Genomic DNA, 21,706 nt, shown 5'->3' on the forward strand with positions numbered 1-21,706 from the left:
TATGGGTGACGTCACAGACCCTACGTCCATTTATATATACAGTCTACGGTTTTTGGCCGTTGTTCCGCGTTTGCACCTGCCGGCCACCGTACAAATAGATTGCTGCAGCGAGAGCAAAAGTCTGATCATTGAGAAATAAGAAACAAGAACTGCAAACAAAAACCTATGTTAAAACAAAGAAAAAAGACTTATAGTTTACATGATTACACAAATGATTTGTTTGCAACTTATAGTATTATTTTTGAAATTTATTTTATTTTGCTTGACTCATTTTTTTCTTTCTTTAAACTCATAGTTTTGCTTTATTCTGAGAAAGTGTTGCTTTATCTTTGTGATACACAACGAATCCCATAGTCTTCGGACAGTTGAAAGCCCAAGTCAAAGCAGCGTGGTCGGTGTATACAGTGAATTATTTTCCCTCAAGGAAATGTCGCCACTTTTCAACAGCCCATACAAAAGCTAGACATTCCTTTTCTGATGTCGAGTAGTTACACTCGGCCCCTCTGAATCCCTGTGAAGCATAAGCTATCACCTGTTCCCCTTCATTGGTAGCTTGGACTAAGACTGCACCCAAACCGGCATCACTAGCGTCTGTGTGGACCTCAAAAGGAATTGAGTGGTCAGATTGTGTTAGGATGGGAGCACTGACCATAGCCTCAACTTCTCCTCCACTTCCATGAGGTAATCAGGAGGTATAGGAAAGCTGTATGAAAAGCTTCTTTGAATTCTGGCCAGTTGTGGACTGTGCTTTTTGCTACACACCACCAACTATGCGCTGGCCCCTTAAGAACCCCAGATAAAGTCCCTATTAGCTCTGCATCTGTTAATGGCCTAACTTCAAAGAATGTTTCACAGCGATCCACAAAGTTCCAAACCTCTTCAACCTCCCTGGAACCACCAAAAGAGGGGAACTCCATATGAACGACAGGCTTTGAATACACCACCGGCATACTGCTTGTATGGCGGTATACCACTCCTACAGGTGAGATGGGGTTTATATTGTCAATGACTCCTGGCGGTTGTCCCAGCGGAAGTAGATCAGTGAATGATGTCCTGCCGTGTGGCACAGCATCAATGATCAGACTTTTGCTCTCGCTGCAGCAATCTATTTGTACGGTGGCCGGCAGGTGCAGACGCAGAACAACGGCCAAAAACCGTAGACTATATATAAATGGACGTAGGGTCCGTGACGTCACCCATAGGATTCTGCAGAGTTGCCGAGAAGCCCTTAGTAGGCGGAGTCGGCCACTAACGGCTCGACAGTGACGTCAGAGTTCAACTCCCGCCTACTCCAGCCTGCTCCAAATAAGGGCAAAGAGGCGGAGCCGAGGCGGGACCTCCTGCCACCGAGCTGAAAGTTCCAGAGCTAGCTGAAGCTACCAAGCTAAGCTAACATGCTCCCCATCTGCACACTGCCGTGGCATTTTTCGTTTCTAAGGTAAGCGGACATGAAACTATTCAGCAAAACTATAAATAATAATCTAAGTTATTGAGTTTTTAGCATAATACTTCAGAATCTTAAAATCCCTTAACGTTTGTATGAAATTGTGCTAAATTCAACACTGGAATCAAGCAAATATTATTGTCCCAGCGGAAGTAGATCAGTGAATGATGTCCTGCCGTGTGGCGCAGCATCAATAGCATCAATTTCTCTTCTGGCAATCTCTGCTCGGACGTCAGAAACCCCAGCAGAGGGAACTGAATGAGTAGGAGTGGGATCACTAATATGAGGACCCGACACCTGAGTGTCAGTACCAAGAGAAGGAGCATGGGTGTGAGAGGCACTAATAAGAGGTGTTTGACCTGGAGTGGTGCAACCATAAGACGTCTGAAAACTATCAACTGCACTGACAAAGGGCCTATGGACAGCAGGGAGGCTGGCGCGCTTCAGCCTTTGAATGTCTTCCTTCCATTTTTAATCACGCCGTTGTAAACAGTCCACCAGTTTTTCTTCAAAGTTTTTCAAAGTTGACATCACATGATGCTCCAGTGCTTCAACATTTTTTTCCACGCAGCCTGTGATACTATCTTCTCGGTTTAGCGCACTATTAACTGAATCTCTAAAATCAGCCTCAAGGGAGTTAACTCTCTCTATAACTATTCCCAAGTCTGTGGAGAAAGATGCTAGGGCAGGATATGCAAAGTAAGATTTACCGTCCCACTCTCCTACACTTTCCTCCTGCTCTGCATCAGATATATGAAGAGAACCGATCAAAGAGGTAATATCAGTAATAGATTTTCTTCTTGTTATCCATGCATCACCTCTGTTTTCATGGTGTTGCCCACTGGTCTCCTGTACTATATTACTTTCTTCAGGCTCATTCTCTTCTAAGTGTGCTTCCATATTCTGTTGTACATTTTCTTCAGAAGCCATTGCCTGACAATGGTTATTTTACACAAGTACAGAACAAGTTTTTATTTTCTCATCCAATCCATACAATTCAACACATACGGTTGTAGTGTCTCAGTAAACAAAAATAATTACCGCAGCGACTATCTCAATTGGCAATTTCAAAATCTCCAAAAATGTTCCCTTTAAATAATATCAGATTTTTAAATCACATTTCATTACCCCTACTGGCCACCATCTGTAACGATCAACTATCAAAAATAGCTGTGTTAAATAAACGCACAAGGGGTTCTTGATATGAAATAATATATTAAACGTAAACAGAACTGATAAACGGAGAATCTACTCTTTCCACAAAATAGTCCCCACGGAAGTGTATTTACTACAGTCTATATCAGGCATGGGCAAACTAAGGCCCGCGGGCCATATACGGCCCGTTGGGCTTTTGAATCCGGCCCGCCGAATGTGGGTACAAAATTGTCCAAATTATAGTAAAGACCGCATTCATTTAAAAAATGTCCTGCAATACCCGGCATTTCAGTTGATCCCACTAGATGGCGCACTCTAGACATAATTTACCTTTGCTGGAGTCTGGTCTATTCTCTCAGCTGGCCCCACTCGGCAACCCGGCAAGATCCAAGAACCAAATACGTCACGCTTACATCGGAGGGGGTCGAGATTAACCTGAGCAATAGTAATATAATAAGTAAAAGTTCATGGCGAGTAAGGCGAATACAAGTTGTAAAGTAGCACTGAGTAAGTAGCACTGAGTAGCACTCAGTAGCACTGAGCAAAGTGACTAGAACGCAACCACACACTTATAAAAAACACTTATATAAAGTCAGGCAACACTAACCAGGCTTAGTGTGATTCTGTTTATTTTATCTTACTTTAATAACCATCCGTTCACTGTTATTGACCATTGTGAAGAGGCAGACGTTTTCCTTTTGTTTTGTATTATTGCAGCTATTGGATGGAATCAATACATGGGCTACATGTGGCCATCACGAGTAAAATCATAACGAAAACTACGTCGGTAAAATATGCGTGTAGAAAACGGCTTATGCCACAATATGATAGCAACAAGTAGTCAAGATAGTCATATTAGCTAACATCACCTGTAGAATGCCAGAGGAACTTTCATAACAATGTTGTAATGCCAAACAGCTTTCAGACTAAAACACATTCATTTATGGGGATGGGGGATATTTATCAGCTGCTTGTTGTGTGACAGTCAGACAATGAAAACGTTACAGCGGCCGCTGCCGCGAGTTAACGGGAGAATAAACTCTGGTAGACGAGCAGCACTGCAGCAGGCAGTAATGCAGCTGAACCACATTAATAACAAATGCACCACGGCACTCTTGAGAAAGGTACAAGGTTGGAGAAGTAGTTCTTTAATTTAATCTGGCTTCGTATAATTAAAAACTACCCAACGCAGTCCTCTATTGATGTTGTGGTGAGCGGTGTTGCGGAGAAAATCAGCGACGTAAAACGCTGTGTGGGTCATAAGAAGGCACGTAAACGGTTACGTCATGACGCAAACGATGACGCAATAATTCACCTTTGAACCTAATTCACCTTTGAACCTGCATCTGTAACAATGAGTGGACCAAAGAAAAGAAAAGTCAACAATGAGTGCCGAGTGTATAATGAGGAGTGAACAGCTAAATATTTTTTCATCGATCTGCTACTGGCCCGGCCCGTCTGTCAAATTTTAAAACTCATAATGGCCCCCGAGCCAAAAAGTTTGCCCACCCCTGGTCTATATCTACACATTCACAAAATAAACAAAGACAGGTTTTATACGTTATTCAATTATATTCACAGTTTTCCAGCCAAACAAAACAAACAAAACTCAACAAAAAGTCAGCTCGGCGATAAACCAAAATTGTCTTTACTGCCTAATCCAGGCCACTATAGTTAATTGAACAAAAAACTGTTGCTCCTGCGCCCGTCGGCAGCAAAAAAATGGTAATGTTTGTTGGCCTATTTAGGCTGTAATCCACAAAAAGAAAAACACGATGATCGTCGTGGCACAAAGGAGCGATCTCACCCTGTGTTGGAGACAATCTCTCTCTGTTTGCGTCCTCTCCACGGAGACGTGGTTCTTGGTCGGATCGATGCAATATCCGCATTCAGTTATTTTCCCTATTGCATTTTAACGTACATAAACACGTGCTGAAGAAAAATGAAAGGGGACCTATCATGCAAAATGCACTTTTGTACATCTTTTATACATGAATATGTGTCCCCGGTGTTCCAGGGAACTCACCAAGTGTTAGAAAACGCAACCCTCTCTATTTTCCTCCACACCCAAATCTCTAAAAAAGGGGCTGCAACGGATCTGATACAGATTGATCCAGATTTGAACACTGTCCTGACGTCAGGACGGTGGCGCTACGGCTATTGGTAAATTCTCCACCTATCAGGGGAATGAGAGGTTGGGCCACGGCCGGCCATTGCGGCTCGAAAGCACTTGAGACGCTGTAGTACATATGCCAGGCCTGTAAGTGGGGCTGTAGTCTGCCAAAAAAGCAGCGAAGAAGACTTCCCTTGCATGGTTGCCATGGTTGCCCTTCTGTTTATTCTCCGCTGTGGCTCTTTTTCTGCCTCCCCGAGGCAAGCGTTTGCGCCTCCTGCTTTAAAACAAATGAATAATGACTCTATATAATCACATGTAAGGGATAATGTGCAGCGACGCGGTCATTATTGGGAAATGATGGGGAGTCTGATCAGGAGCCCGACGCGAAGCGGAGGGATCTAGATCGGCATGAAGGTGTTACCCGACCCGATGCAGGACTCTGGTTTAGCGTCTGCTTTTCAGCATGAAGCATTCCCACTAGCAATTTCTTCAGGAATTGCATTCTCTAGTCTAGTTGTCTTTATAATCTCCCTCCCTGTTGGTCACGGCCAGTTTTTGTTTTGATACTACCTCGTGCTACCTGATTATTTTATGTCATGTTATTTTTGTCATCAGCTTTTTAAATAAAGTTTGCCTTTTGTTCCTTGACCTTTTTGTCTTTTTTATTCTGCATTTGGGTCCCATCTTTTCCTCAATCCTGACAGAATGAACCGACCAAATTTGGACTCAGCAGATTCAAATTTGTTTGGCTCTACAAGCGGAACGTCTTTGGTACTCTCTGGAGTACATTTTTTATACCTGGTATGACGCCTCATCTAGACGGGGTAGAGAGGCTGCTTTGAAGGAGGAATGCCAGGAGGTTGCTCGCAAGCCCTGGCTCAGGAGCTTGTTGCCTGAGTGGCTCCAACTTTTTACAAGTAGTCCTGAAAACTTGTCTCAAGCCTCTAACTCTTTCCTGGGGTGTGGCCTGGCCTTGGGAGGTCCGCGGATCCTCCGGAAGGTTTCTGGCAGATGCAAGGCCAGGATTCCAGCCCGGGCTCCAGTGGTTGCGGCTCCAGTACCGGCCCCAGCAGCCATGGTCCCGGCTCCAGTTCCGGTCCACGCAGCGATGGTCCCGGCTCCAGTTCCAGTCCACGCAGCCATGTTCCCGGCTCCAGTTTCGGCTCCAGTACTTGCTCTCCGGCCGACGCCAGCTCCCCGTGTCCTGTCGGTGTACCGGCCGACTCCAGCTCCTTGTCTCCTGTTGGCTCTCCGGCCGACTCCACCTCCAATTTTTCCATATGTGTCATTTACACTGGGGACATGTCCCCTTCACCTTTTGAGAAGGCTGATTTGGTCCAAAAGTATAATTTGTAAAATGTTTTTTAACCTGTTAAGCCCCAAGCCTGTTTTTCATGTCTCAGCCTCGAAAATGACATTCCCAGAACAAATTACTATATCTTCACTTCTAAAAGGGATAAATTAATAATCTTTTTTCTCAAAGCAATGATAAACCTATGAATTTGATGTAGAAAAAGTCAGAATCAATATAGATGTTCTTATTTTACAGTACATTCATTTTGAACCTAGCAAAAAATTGTAAATTATAGTTTCCGTCCAAAGAAAACCCATTACTTATAGTAAAAACCACCCTTGAAAGATGGGATAGTAGATAAAAAGCTTTAGGAATCCAAACTATAACATAGAAGAAGTACCCTGTATCAAGATTGATGCAAAACAAGTGACCTTTCTAGAGAGGTATAGAAACAAAAAAAAAACTTCCGGGATCATTTGGGTGTTTTTTCCGTTTCTCTGGAACCCATTGGTCGATTTTGGTGATTGACACCTCTTTTTAACCGTTAGAGCCAATATAATCGAGGGGGGGAATCAAAATCCATCTACTCGTTACCATTGAGGAGTGAGAGTGATGCGTGCCCAAACCGAAAGCTATGTTACGCTCTGAAAACTGAAAACTAGGCTTATTGCCATAAATATGATGATGGATTATCAGTAATAATTTCAAAGTGACACAGAGACATTGGATTAACCTTCAGCAGCCTTTTCATGCATTTTAATGATATTGAACACAACTTTTGATCAGAAAACAACAAAGGTAAGACGTATTTGCCGTTTTGGCCCCGTAAAGCTAAGTTGTGTGTTATCTGGTTTCCCCTTCGCTGCCGCAAGTTTTGGTTGCTCAGTAATGATACTTATGCCATTGGAATTTGTGGAATCTCAGCTTTGATATGATATCTTGTTTGTGCAGACCTGATGAAGTATAACATATTTTTACTGTGAGTTATGTGCTAAGTGCGTTAGCACTCTTTCGCTTAGTGCTATTTCAGAGGCTCGTCGTTAGACTTGTGTTTTGTTTCGGTAAAAATAGTTCATATTTTCAGTTAGCCGACTCTCTTCCCGTTAAGTGGGTATGACACATTAATAGTTTGTTAAATGTTAAGAAGCACTGAGACACAGTTTTGTGAAAAAAACGCGGGGGCTATGGGGCTTAACAGGTTGCTTGCGCCCCAAAATAATTATTACGCATGTACTCATCAATTTTATAGTCCCATTTTGGTATTTATCTACTCTAACCTGACTTTGATCCCCCAATTACACTGCCTAAAAGTGTATATGTTGAAGACCATTTAAAATCTTCTCACATCACTTTTCAACACAAGTACATGTCAACTGCAGCGTATGTCTTTACAAAAATATTCTTTACTCAGTTTAAAAATGACATAACTGTTTGTTTGTCAGTCTTTCTAAAACACAAAATATTGTGCGATCGGCTGTTTGTCATACATTCAATAAACCTTCTCTGATTGGATGGCCCAGGACGTCATACTGGAAGGCGTTGTCGATGCAGTTGTTTTTTTGTATGGCTAAGACATCATCAACCCCTAACACAGATATGTGTGTCTCTGTTTAGGCTCTGCATCACATCTTTGGTTCCATCATGAAGTATGGCCTTTCTCAGGAGCAGTTCTGTTTTCCGGGCTCTAATGCCTCGTGTGTTACGGATCAGTTCAATGCGGGGACCAAAGTCACCCTTTACTTGTTGTTTGTTTCATGTATGCTGGTTACCATTTTAGGGAACTTTATTGTCATGGTATCAATAGCTCATTTCAAGCAGTTGCATAATCCCACCAATGTGCTTGTTTTATCTCTTGCTCTTTCGGACCTTCTTGTGGGTGTCGCTGTGATGCCCTTCAGCACCATTCGGACCATTCATGGCTGCTGGTTTTACGGGGATGATTTCTGTATGCTTCATTCAAGTTTTGATATGTTTCTTACATCTGTCTCTATATTCCACCTCGTTTGTATTGCGGTGGATAGGCAACAAGCAATATGTCATCCTCTGCATTACTCTAGGAATATCACCATGTCAGTGGCGTGGATTATGGTATGTGCAAGCTGGGTGTTGGCTGCCCTCTACTCTTATGGACTACTTTACTCAAAGGCTAACGTAGTAGGGTTAGACGAGTATATGGAATCAATAAAGTGCCTCGGCAGCTGTAACCTTCTCTTTAACCCCCTTTGGGGAATCCTGGACAGTGTAATTGCCTTTTTCTTCCCTTGCATTGTTATGGTTTGTCTGTACACTAAAATATTTATCGTGGCAAAAGAGCATATCAGAAAGATTGGAGATATGAGCAATTCTTCAAACGACAGAGGGTTGGTTAAACAGTCTGAGCATAAAGCTGCAAAGACTCTGGGTATTGTGCTTGGTGCCTTTATCTTTTGTTGGATGCCGTTTTTTATCAACTCAATAATTGATGCCTACACTGGCTTTAACACACCTGCTGCTCTCTTCGAGGCTTTTGTTTGGTTGGGTTACTTCAACTCAACCTTAAATCCAATAATTTATGCCTTCTTTTACACTTGGTTTAAGAAATGCTTTTATCTTATTGTCAATCTGAAAATACTTAACCCCCATTCTTCAACCATAAATGTGCTTACACATTAGTAGTAATGAGTATTTTTATGGAAATAATTGCATTAAGAGCCGTTTCAAATGCGTTTTTTACAGATAAAACAAAAGATGAAAGATGCATGGAGGCCTATCCTTTCCCCCTGCAGTTGATCTCTCTTGCTCAGCCAATTGAAGTGTGAAATGTACTACAGCACTATGCCTTATTTTCCTGTGACAGGTTTTTGGTGAGGATTCCACTTTATTGTGATTATGATTGTAAAAATTACAATTAAGTCAAAATATTTCAAACTGTTGATGCCACCATCTAAAAAACCTATTCCTGCATTTAAGAAAGACCAACAGTTTATGATTCCTAACAAAGGTACATTTACCACATAAGGAACTTTATTGTTTTTATGGAAATTTGAATAACTAAAGGTGTTACTATGAATAAATGCGAACAATTGTTTATGTTTTGTCATAGAGTATTTTAACAAGTCGGTAGGTTAATAATATATTAATTTAAGGATTTAATAAAAAAGACAAAATATTTAACAGTCATTATTGATTATTGATTTTTAAGTGTTCCTCCACATTGATCTTGTCATCCTTACGTGTGCACAATATCTGCAAATTGAATGCAAAATACATACAATTAAAAAAGTTATAACAAGTTGTGAAAAATAAATGTTTGCAGATCCCAAAAATATCCTGAAGTATTGATTGAATTCATAGATTCAGAATGTAATGATTGACATCATTGATTCAGATTTTTGAAAGTCCCATACATTTGTCTTTTTTCACATCTGTGGCCGATATATGCACTTTGGTTTTTGTCTGGTGTTTTTGCCTTTTGAAGATGTCGAATTTATTCTTTATCATGTATTTTATTATATCCTGAATCTGTCTTCTAGTGTTGATATATTTAAAGCTGTGTAAAGCCTGACTTTCTAACAATCAGTCGGTCAGGCAGTGGTCCGAACATGTACATTAGACAATATCCCAAACAACCTCATCTTACTGTGGCACTAACCGAAGGCTGTATGTGTTACGTTACATTTTTAGTTTTCAGGGCCACCGTAAAAGTTTCACATAAAAAAAAGCATTGTATTGATATTAAAAAGGATTATTTAAAAGAGTCAGCTGAAGTGATACTCCACCCAAAACCCTTTATGAATACGAAACACTGGCTACAGCCAGACATGATGCTGGCTATAAATTGTTCAGCTGTGGAGCAGGATGGATCCAAACTCATAGGAAACTTAGAACAGATACAAGGGTTGCAGTCGAATAGTCCAAAAATCAGCTCCTAACGTCTAACCCTATCGTCTATTCCTTGACCTCTGTGTGAAACGTCACGGGGTTAAGGGATAGTGGATAGGAGAATTCAAAAGGACTTAGGAGAAGAGACTGTGGTACTTTAGAGAATCCGACTGCACTTTCACTATCAGACGTGTTTAAGATACGCCAGCGGACGTCATAAATGTGCGTCTGCTGCTGTGGGGAAACTACAGTTTTCTATACAGCGGATGCAACATGGATGTATAATAAGAACGACGGACTACTGTAAACTCACCTAAAGACTCTGCACCGTGCTCTGATGCTGTTTTTTTATGCTTTATGAACGTGGACAACAGATACAAATATTCTTCATGACCAGAGTTGGAATTGAAATAAAAAAGGAAAGTGAAACTTATGCTCGTCACCCTCTCCCTCCGGTCCACATTAATACAAATGATCCCAAAGATTGTATGAACTATGACAATATCTTAAAATTAATACAAATATATATATTATAAACGTTAGTCCTTAACATCTATCACTGTGTATATCACCATTCAAACATCTTTTAAAAGTTGAACAAACCCCACACAGCACAGTAAAGAATGTGAAATGTTGACTTTATTTGATAATTTCAGTAAAAACTAACGTTCATATTTCTCTTTTTGATTATAATACTGATGAACGTTCAAAACAAAGCACTTTGGCAAGTTACCACATACGTTTTAAAAAGCTTAATAAGCACCGTAACTTTCATGTTATCATTTCTCGGTCATAATCGGTTGTTTCCGTGAGCGGCCGACTGTTGTGTGACGGCAAATGCTGCGACTGCAAGGCACTGTGGGGCAGGATTTTCTCCTCTCCTTTCGTAAAGGGAGGTCCAGTGGTTGCTAAGCTAAAGGAGGTTATAAAGGAATTTTGAAACCTTCTTTCCTATCATCTAGAGGAGTTTTTCTTAAACTTTTTCATACCAAGGACTACTTAACCAATAAAAAAACACTTGCGGACCACCTAACTCCACAAATATCCAAAATCACATCGTTTTTCTAGAACCGCCTGAAAATGGTACAAACAAGTGGCAACATGTGTGAGGAAGGTGTTTCGCTGGGCTATATAATGCATTCGTACAGGGCCGCCCCTGGCCAACTTGGGGCCCCAAGCGACATTGAGAGATGAGATGTTTTGGAAACAAAGTAGGCTACTTTTCAAATATAATTCCTGTTTATTATTATTATCAACACAGTTACTTTTTATACAGTGACGTAAATGGTCAATGTGCATGTATGTCGTTCAGTATGCGTTTACAGGTGAATACGTCTGCATTTCCTGCCAAATACTAGCCTCAAAAAGATTAAAATATAATTAATGCAAATAAACTATACTTCTACTACTAATAATAATCATAATCAATTCAATACTATAAATACTATATTATTTTATTATAATATAGTTGTAATATAGTCAAGACAAAACATGCTTATTACATGCTCAAAAACTGATATTTCTTAAATCTGTATTCAAATGAAGTTCCCTCTGTCAATGTATCAACAACGACACACACATTTCTATCAGTATTTCTCTGTGTTGTGATTGACATGATGATGACTGTTAGGAGTTAAGGCAACACACTCTCACTCCATAAACGTCCAGGAGCGACGCTTGGTCAGGGTCCCCGAGGCGTGCAGTTGGGACGCTCCTAGGCTCCTTCAGCTTCATAAAGGGACGCTAATAGCTTTCAACTGATTGCAATGTATTCCCATCTGCGGCGGGATTTGACGCTCACAGAAGCACAGCATTCGTTTGTGTCAGCTGCCCTTAAAGGCAATGTTGGATAACGGAGAATTGTACACCCGGAAGTAAGTATTCCCTTTACTGTCGATGACATTGATATCTGCACTACTCATCGACTAAAAAACACCAGATTATCCTTGTTAATTACACAACATCAATTGGTTTAAATTGTGTGCAATGCTTTTGTATTTTTCCAATTTGATTCGGAGAAACAAATATTTTTTCGGAGTAAAGGATGAAAGAAGACACAACACTACCCAGAATCCCCAGCTATCGTTTAGGACTACACCATGTGCTCTGTTTGACAAACACTGTGATTCTCTCCTGGAAATGCACAGAATATGTGCATTTTCAGGAGAGGGTCAACGTTAAATGATATCGTGAAAAATTACAGGCTAAAATCCAGGAATAAGTGTTTGAAAGGTGGGGAAATGTTGTTTAAAATAGTCTGATACCTCCAGGGCGCATCACCACATTTTACAAGCCAGAAATAATGCTAAAATGGTCGGGAAAAGTGTTTTTAAACATCTGGAAGAGAGTTTTAGCCTGTCGTTTTGCACGATATCATTTAACATTGAACCTCTCCTGGAAATGCACAGAATATGTGCATTTTTCAGGAGAGGGTCAATGTTAAATGATATCGTGAAAAATGACAGGCTAAAACCCAGGAATAAGTGTTTGAAAGGTTGGGAAAAGTTGTTTAAAATAGTCTGATACCTCCAGGGCGCATCACCACATTTTACAAGCCAGGGAAGGTGTCTGAATCCTGGGTAAACATTGTTTAAATAGTCTGATACCTGGCACTGTATCTGCCCCTGGGAACCTTCAAGGTTATATTAATGTTTTATTATTAATTTAATTATCACACGATTTTTACAAAAACAGTATACACAATATACATAATAAACATAATAAAAACATGATTAGCGGGGGCCCGGGGGCCATATTAGCCATCTAACTTGTACGGTGCACCGGGGAAAAAAGGTTGAGTCCACAACCCCTACCACTATTTAGAGGCAATGGATGTCCACTCTCGGGAGACGTCCGACAGTGGTGCGGTTACCCAAAGTGACAGACCTAATTTTAGCCCTATTTAGAGGCAATGGACGTCCACTCTCGGGAGAGAGACCTCCAGCATGTGTCCCTGAAATGGGGACTCTGTTTATTTCACACATCCAGGTCAGAGACCGGGGAAATCACCTCTCTGTGGCCCCTCCAAGACCCCCAAAGGACGGACTACAGACCTCCAGCATGTGTCCCTGAAATGGGGACTCTGTTTATTTCACACTTCCAGGAGAGACGACAGGTAAATCCCCTCTCTTTGCAGGCTCACAGAGCCCCGAAGGACGGACTAGAGACCTCCAGCATGTGTCCCTGAAATGGGGACTCAGGTTATTTCACACATCCACGACAAAGACCGGGGAAATCTCCTCTCTGTGGCCCCTCCAAGACCCCTAAAGGACGGACTGGAGACCTCCAGCATGTGTCCCTGAAATGGGGACTCAGGTTATTTCACACGTCCAGGACAGAGACCGGGGAAATCACCTCTCTGTGGCCCCTCCAAGACCCCCAAAGGACGGACTAATGACCTCCAGCATGTGTCCCTGACATGGGCACCTCCATAACCTTGCACACCGTGAGTCCCTGGGCCCCCGGACTTAAGCACTCCCCCACGGGCTAAACCCAGATGATCACACCCTACAGAACCTCATGCCCCTGGTCCCCCTAAAAGGGGGGTGGATTTTGCGATGCTTTACCGTCCGCCCATCAGCATCCATATTCGGCCTTCTTCACGGAACCCCCCCTGCGCTGGAGGTTCACACTTTAACTTTTTTGTTATATTAATCTTTCCACGGGTGGGTGCGCCTGGCAAAGCTGTTTACCCAAACTTAAGCACTCTCACTCTGACTAAACACATAAGGACATCCGGGTAAGACCTTAGTGCCCCTTAGTGCCCCTGGTACACCATATCGTTAAATGAGCTCAGTAATGTACTGCACAACATCACATGGGTAAATGAGCTCCGTAATGCCCTGCAATATCACATTTGGTTTATTTCCAAAAAGCCTGGAAAATACACCCATCTCCGTCATGTCTTGTAAAATATCATTCTGTGTTTATTTTCATCACTCAGGCAAATACACATATCTTTGTCTGCTCCAGGAGCTTCAAAGTGCAGACTCCTGAGCTCCGTCATGTCCTGTAAAATATCATTCTGTGTTTATTTTCATCACTCAGGCAAATACACATATCTTTGTCCGCTCCAGGAGCAGAGTCGAACCCGCAGTTTGGAGGAACCCACCGCCAAGCACCGGCACGTGGACCCGAGGAGGAGGCCCTCCAATGGCGGGTCAAATTTGCTGATACCGCAGACGGCTGGACACTAGCCACAGAGGAACACCCGGGCGGGACCAGGCAGTTCCCTCTTTGCAGAAAAGCATATGTGGTTGTTACGCAGGATCAAACAGGTAGCCTGTGATGAAGTAGGGTCGACCCTATATCATGTGAAGCCACCGAGCCGTGGTCCCCGAGGGAAACGGTGCCCGGAGCAAGGCCAATTGCTGAATGCCGCAGCCGACTAAGGCCGCTATGCAACAGTGGAGGATTAGAGAAACAGATGTTTGCCTGGCACTCCGCGGCGAAGTAGGGAAGTGGAACTTCCACCCCGCTGCGGAACCCGTAGTGGGACCCCTGAGTCAGACGGTTCATTTTGGAAACGCTTCATATCGATCGGCCCGGGAGGTAAGAGACACGCAGGGTTACCCCCACGCAGCACACCCTCCCGGCAGTTCGGAGGAATCGACCGTCAGAGCACTGGCACAAGGCCGGGCCGGCGGAGGCCCTCCGATGGCGGGTCGCGTTTGCCATTCGATCATTGAGAAATCAGTCTGAGTCTGAGTTAACTTTTTGGAGATCCATAGGAAAGGGGTGAAAAGGAAAAAAAGTATCCAAAAATAGGTCCTTACAATGTGGGTAGAGTCCCCTGCCAACTCTCCTCACTTTCCTCCACACTCAGAAAAACGTCTGAGTTAACTTTTTGGGGGATCCGTACAAAAAGGGGTGAAAATTAACAAAAAGTATCCGCCAATGGTGCCTCATAAGGCGGGTAGAGTCCCCTGACAACTCCCCTTGCATTCCTCCAGACTCAGAAAAAGTCTGAGTTAACTTTTTGGAGAACCATAAAAAAGGGTTAAAAGTGTTCAAATGTATCCGAAAATAGTGCCTCATAATGCAGGTAGAGTGCCCTCAAACTCCCCTTGCATTCCTCCAGAGACCAGTTCAAAAACTTAAAGTTTGGTAAGAAGCTGGGGGGGTCTCCGTGCAACATATGTATCCAAGCCAGAGTGCACATGGAGCGGATGAATTCCTCCATGAAGTTACACAGCCGTTTTTTTTCTGAGTCCTCTCAAAAACCGGATTTCCGATTTCGTGCGGACAGTAGTCTGAAAATGATGAATGATTTTTTTTTTGATGGAGTAGGGGAGGCTTGGATTCCCCTTTCCGTTGTAAGTTGCAACGGGGGAGTGGAAAAGTGTCCGGGGCTTCGGCCCGAAGCGCCGAAGGGTTGAGCTTTGTTGAGCCCCTTCTCCGTTGGCACTTAGAAAAAATTCAAAAAAAAATTTAAAACTTCATTTTTGATTATTTTAAGATATAATTGACCGTTTTCTTTAATTTGTTCTTCTCTCCACGGGTGGGGGCGCATGGCAGGCCGCCTAAGAGCTCCCAAATTCGGCCTGGAACCTCGGCCTGGAACCTCCAGGATTTGTGGGATAAGCTTCATAAACTGACAAATACAAATACATTTAAATAGTAAAAGGTACAATTGAGATCCGAATTACCCGGAATTTGATTTATATAGCCCCATGATAGTGAATATTGCGGACCATCTCGCACATGCGCACTGCAGATAGGGCAGGGATGCAGATCGGGTAGTGACAAGAACTGATCTAGAGAATTCGATCGGCACTTATCATAGCTGCCACTGAGGTAATTCCGGGTCATTTCACTCCGTTAGGAAGGTTCCTAAGCTAAATGGACTATTCGACTGCAACCAAGGTTTGGTCAAGACAACTAATCAGGGGATACATTGCAGGTGTACCAAAGGTCACGTGATTGCAGGGCTAATGGTGAACAGATGGAACTAATATGGCAGACGGGAAAACACCCAAAGACAGGAATTAAAAACAGACAAGACACAGGGGAATACAACATTTTTCAAAATGAAATAGGAAACAGATAAAAAATAGCATATTGATTCAAAGCTGTTAAGACAGCCGTTACTAGAGTTCAGACAATTATGGGAATCTGTTATTTCAACTGGTAACGAAAGGACCTCGAGATGAGAACACAATCGTGCAAACAAAAACACATGCCAAATATATTGCTAATACAAACACCACTGCAAGAAATTGATTTTATTAGTTACCATTAGGTAAAAAAAAAGTGCATTTGATATTTAAAATACTATCAGAGAACAACATCTATATGTAACTGTATCAGGTCAGCAGGTCCGATTGTCAGAACACATACCCCCTCACAAAACAAACTCCTAGCCTATAATCTACTCACCAAATGGCCTCTGAACAAACCTTGGGATTTGAAGAATCCTTAATGACAGTCGTAAATCAGGTGTTCTCAGTTTGATAGAATTCATGTCACGGTCCATCCTTTGTCTAAACTTTAAAAAGCTTTGTCCACAGTGGGCATATTCTTCATTTGTGGGAGACTTTATGGAAGCCTTTACATTTTGGCTTAGTTTGGTATAAAAGGCTTTTCCAGCATTCTGCTGCCTGAAGCACTTAGCTTGAACACTAAAATCAAATCATCAAATAGACAAAAGACAATGGAAAACAGTATTTCTCAGTAACCACCAAGTATGATACAGAAAGAGAAGTGAAGAAGAGAAGAGCTGCTATTATACATTGCACATGGACCCCTACATGTTATAAGATAAGATAGCACACAGTCTTTATAATCGTCTACCTGGCATAAACCCACGATAGGCTTCTGTCATAGAAGAAACTGCACACTAAAGATAATTTCAGTGTTTTATATTCAAAACATTCATTTTGTGTGGAATATCACTTGGAAATTGCCAACACAACAGGAGCACATATGCAAGGGTTAAATCCTGTAATATCAATGTTATGCCAAAAAACTGTAATATGTCGTAACTGTACAGAATATATCAACCCTATAAACAACTATGGATCAGCATGATTGTAAAACCTTGTGTGTCTTTAACACTAGAACCGCCAACGGGTAGATTTTACCCGCAGCTGTTTTTTGATTGTATGTAACTTTTTTTCCAGAACATATTAAAGTCTCCCAGTCCGTGACTTTTCCTGAAAGTATGTTATATAGCACCCTCTGTTGATAAAAATGGTCAATAGGCAGTCAGATTGAAGGGAAAGACATTAATCTCGTCAGCCTTATTTTGCCTTCCCCGGAGTGCAACAAGTCCATTCCCACTGGAGGAAGCATCACTGCCGTCTTCAAGTGTTCAGACCCCCGGCTCCTCAAAGACCTCAGCATGGGGCAATTTCTGGTTGCTTTCGGCATCTTTCGGGATGTTCTCTGTTCAGTTTACCCCGAAAGAAGGATCGAATTAGATGCTTATCTGGCCATGATCGGCGACCTTCACCTTAAATACGGAAGATCCGTTTTCTACTTTTACCATAAAAGTTTTTCAAGCAAAGCAGCGCTTCACTTAGCCCATCACAACGTTCGCCTGGATTGGTCCGTGCTGGACACCGAGCTGCTCGTGATGGCTACTGGCGGCCATCAAGTCGCTACGTGGAACAGCTGCGGGGCGCAGGGCCACACCTCCCCTTTCTGCCCCTCAGTGCCTCTCTCCGGGCCTAGAGTCTTCCCCACGCCGTTTTACGGGAATAATAGTCAAAGCCGTCAGGTGCAGCATAGGCAAGACGAGAAGATTTTTCATAACTTTAACGAAAACGTTTGCACCCACCCACATTGTACATTCCTCCACATCTGCAGTTCCTGCAAGGATGCTCATCCGAGATCTGTATGCCCCAGGCGCAACCGCAGCTTTGCCACTACCTCGCGCCAGGAACCACGTGGCAGATAATCCTTCCAATTTCCCCCCCACCCCCACCCCTACCCCCAATAACGCCACACATTAGCAGCGGCCGTATCTACTCACTCAGACACTCAATGAGGCTTCTTTTTTTTTTTTCATTCACGGATGCTGCCCCATCCGCGGTTTTGGGGGGTTTCTTCATGGAGAAAGAGAAGTTTATGTAAGATGATAGAAGACAGTCTAATCACCCAACCAAGCACATCAGCATCTATGTCTCACCGTGGCGTAATTAAACTGATAATTAAGCTAGTCCTATATCATGGGTCATGTTTCAGTATTTACCTAAGCAAACATTATTTCATGCTGCTCATATTGCACTTCATATATTTGGTTTCATGCTCATATGGCTTATGTTAAGCAGGGTATGATATTCATGCATCATTGTACTCAAGCTAACAGCTCTATTACATTGTCTACATCTCCCTCTTCGCCGGGCATCGGCTCGTGCCGGCTATCCAAGATCTCTCCAGTTTACCTATGGTAAACATGCATATAACTGGTGGTGGTGTCTTAAGAACATTTCAGGGCTCGTTCAGGATAGGTGCAGCAAACCTGCCGCAATCAAGGTAATTATTCCTCTTCCCTACAACAACCGGACGGTGGTCCTCCTCTGCCTTCACGTCCTACATTCGCCCGGACAGCAGCGCCGCGCGGCCATCCAAAGATCTCCCTAACCTGGTATTTATGCATTTTAGTGGTAGTGTTCATCTGTGTAATGTTTAACCCTGCATCACAGGTCATTGACCATCGTGTCGGCAATGTTTAGTGGTAGTGTTCACGTAAGCCCGGCACTGATTCTGGCTGTCGACCTCCGGGTCGGCATCTTATGATTTACAGTAAGCCCGGCAGTGATTCCGGCCGTTCGTTTAGTGGTAGTGTTCACGTAAGCCCGGCGCTGATTCCGGCCATCGACCTCCGGGTCAGCATCTTATGATGTACAGTGAGCCCGGCAGCGATTCCGGCCGTTGTTTAGTGGTAGTACGTAAGCCCGGCGCTTATTCCGGCCGTCGACTCTCGGGTCAAGCATCTTATGATGTACAGTAAGCCCGGCAGCGATTCCGGCCGTTGTTTAGTGGAAGTACGTAAGCACGGCACTGATTCCGGCCGTCGGCTCTCGGGTCAAGCATCTTACGATGTACAGTAAGCCCGGCAATGATTCCGGCCGTTGTTTAGTGGTAGTGTTCTCGTATGTCCGGCGCTGATTCCGGCCGTCGACCTTTGGGTCAGCATCTTATGATGTAGAGTAAGCCCGGCAGTGATTCCGGCCGATTGTTTAATCCACATGTTAATCTCTCATTTCATCCATAGATCACCGCAGTCAGCCCACAAGTTAAGAAACTCATTACAGCTCAGTATGTCATGCTTCACTTCTTTGGGGGTTTCTTCGGAGCGGTTCTTCCCCTCCTGAATGATAATCCTGCAAACCGGGGCCTAATCGCCAAACACCATTCCACTCTCCTGTCTCAATTCTGGCAATCATTATTTCATTCATATGACGTGTCACAGCAATAAATATGTATTTCATACATCAACGTCTCTCCTGATTGAAATGAAGCTCAGCGCAAGTTCAAGCAGGAAGACCAAGCCTTTCATTCATATTTCACGTCACTTCCTTACCCTCTCCTCCCTCATTAAGTGATCGGGGGCGTCACTTCTCAGCTAACCAATCACTCCTCTCTCCATTCTCACAAGCCTATCGTTGCACCCGCTAATCCCTTTATATCTGCTCTTCCCTCCTGTCAGCTGTCATTCCAGGTGACAATACGCAACACTCCTCCACTCCTCTCGCCTCCCGTTTCCTACAGGACCAAGCTAATCCTTCTCCCATCACCACCACCAGTGTCTAGACCCCGGGGGGTTTCTTCAGTGCGGTTGTTCACCTCCTGAATGATAATCCTGCAAACCGGGACCTAATCGCCAAACACTATTCCACTCTCCTGTCTCAATTCTGGCAATCATTATTTCATTCATATGACGTGTCACAGTAATAAATATGTATTTCATACATCAACGTCTCTCCTGATTGAACGTGTATTCACTGAATTTCACTCTCTGCCTAGACTCGTTGTAGCTCCAGTAGCTCCAGCCCCCACCCTCCCTGTGAGCACAGTGTGCTCTGATTGGTCGGGACGTTGTGAATCGTGCTGAGCTCCGTGGAGGTGTGGTTTCCTTGTTTAGCGATACACATCGAAACACAGCCAAACTCATCCTGAGCACACACAAAGTCACAGCCAAAGTAAAAACAATAAGTGTGGCTTGATATTGAGTAAGAAAAAGGATGATAAACGCTGTGAGAATGGGTCTGCAGAGAGAATTTCACCGCGATCCCAACTTTCTGTTATCAGCCTGCAGCCAAGGAGGAGAAATCTGCAGAGCTGCCTGCACTGAGTGTGTGTGTGAAGTCCGTGGATTGGTCAATTTGGACCAATCAGCGGGGGCTTAATGTAACAGCTCCGCGGATGTAACGTAACGGCTCTACGGATTGGTCCATTTGGTTCCGAGTAACGCATGACCGTATCGCATCATAGCTCAGGGCGCGGCTACTGGCCATTCCTACGTCACAATACCTAGGAAGTAAACAATGGACAATGACGTATCTTCAACGAGGCATTTTGGGGAGGTATTTTCTGCGTTAGAGTTTTACTTGCTACAGGGTGTACTTTGAGGGTTTTGACTCTGCACACCGTTTACATGCATAAAAACCTTCATAACACACAAGGGGATGGGTAATAACCAGAAAAGCATGACATGGGACCTTTAAATCACACTTGGCGACTGTCCCCTCAGCGGATGTGATAATGACCACTGTTTGCTAGCTAGTTAGCTAGAGAACTAGCTAAAAAACGTTATTGTTGGCAGAGGAAAATCAATACAGACTGCTGAATTAACCCTCTAAAATCAACGGTGGCTTATTTCCAACACCAGTATAGTGGTACTTTCATTAAATACGGGAAAACAGTAATGTACCTAAGATGGCGGTTGTTGTATGTATGTATTCTTAATTAGGCTGACTTAGTAATTGTTTTAATGTGACTGTTACACCTACATTTCTGTCTTTATCTGTTGTTTTGAACATTGCTGACTGAAGCTCAGTGATGACTTGTATTAGTTCCTCCAAGGCTCCAAAACAATCACCTCAGTTTTATCTTTGTTTATTTGATGAAAGTTCTGTCATTTATTTTTTCAATGCATTTACTTAGTGTTTGAATTGGAGCATAGTATCCTGGTGAAATGTTTATGTACATTTATGTGTCATCTGCATAGCTATAGTAACTTATTATGTGGTGACTTATTATGTTGTTTTTCATTATCTGAGTGATAGCATGTAGATGTCAAATAAAAGAGGCCCAAAGATGGAGACTTGAGGAACCCCACATGTCATATTTGTCAACTCAGATGCATAGTTACCTATGGAAACAATGTTTTTAATGTCCTTTACTTAGGAATTCAAACAAATTCAGAACTGTTTCCCAAAGTCCGACCAAGTTTTCCAGTCGGTCTTGTAATATGTTGTGGTCAACAGTGTCAAATGCAGCACTAAGAGATACTAATACTAAAACCGAGATTCTGCCACTGTCTCTGTTTTAGTGGATGTCTCAGTGCTGGTCGAAAGCCTGACTGGAACACTTTGAAACAGTTAGTTAAATACAATAAATGACTCAGCTGTTGAAAAACAACTTTTTCAATTAACATAATAGATATAGCCTTCAAAAGTGTACATGTGTTAAACCACTTGTTTAACCACTATTCATTGTATACTCCCGGAAACCTGGTGCTTCAATTGTAGCACAAAATGTCACGATCTTAGTTTTATGTCACGATTTTAGTTTTGTCTGTCTTGTCATGGGTTTTATTTTTGTAATCCTGTTCTCCCTGTGTCTTGTCTTCCTTCCTTTGTTTTCCCTCCTGTGTCTGATTGTCTGT

At 42.9% G+C, this 21,706-nt stretch overlaps 1 protein-coding gene across 1 annotated transcript; it reads left to right on the forward strand.

Annotated features, from left to right (window-relative positions):
* Window positions 1–7,650: 7,650 nt before the first annotated feature.
* On the forward strand, window positions 7,651–8,661 carry LOC307034870 (trace amine-associated receptor 13c-like; the record flags this gene model as incomplete). Its single annotated transcript, XM_079673796.1, has 1 exon — window positions 7,651–8,661. One exon carries the CDS (start codon window positions 7,651–7,653, stop codon window positions 8,659–8,661), a length of 1,011 nt encoding a protein of 336 aa, XP_079529922.1.
* Between the last annotated feature and the right edge of the window lie 13,045 nt (window positions 8,662–21,706).

Source organism: Notothenia rossii, assembly GCF_949606895.1.
Source record: "Notothenia rossii genome assembly, chromosome: 4".
In the NCBI taxonomy this organism is placed as follows: Eukaryota; Metazoa; Chordata; class Actinopteri; order Perciformes; family Nototheniidae; genus Notothenia; species Notothenia rossii.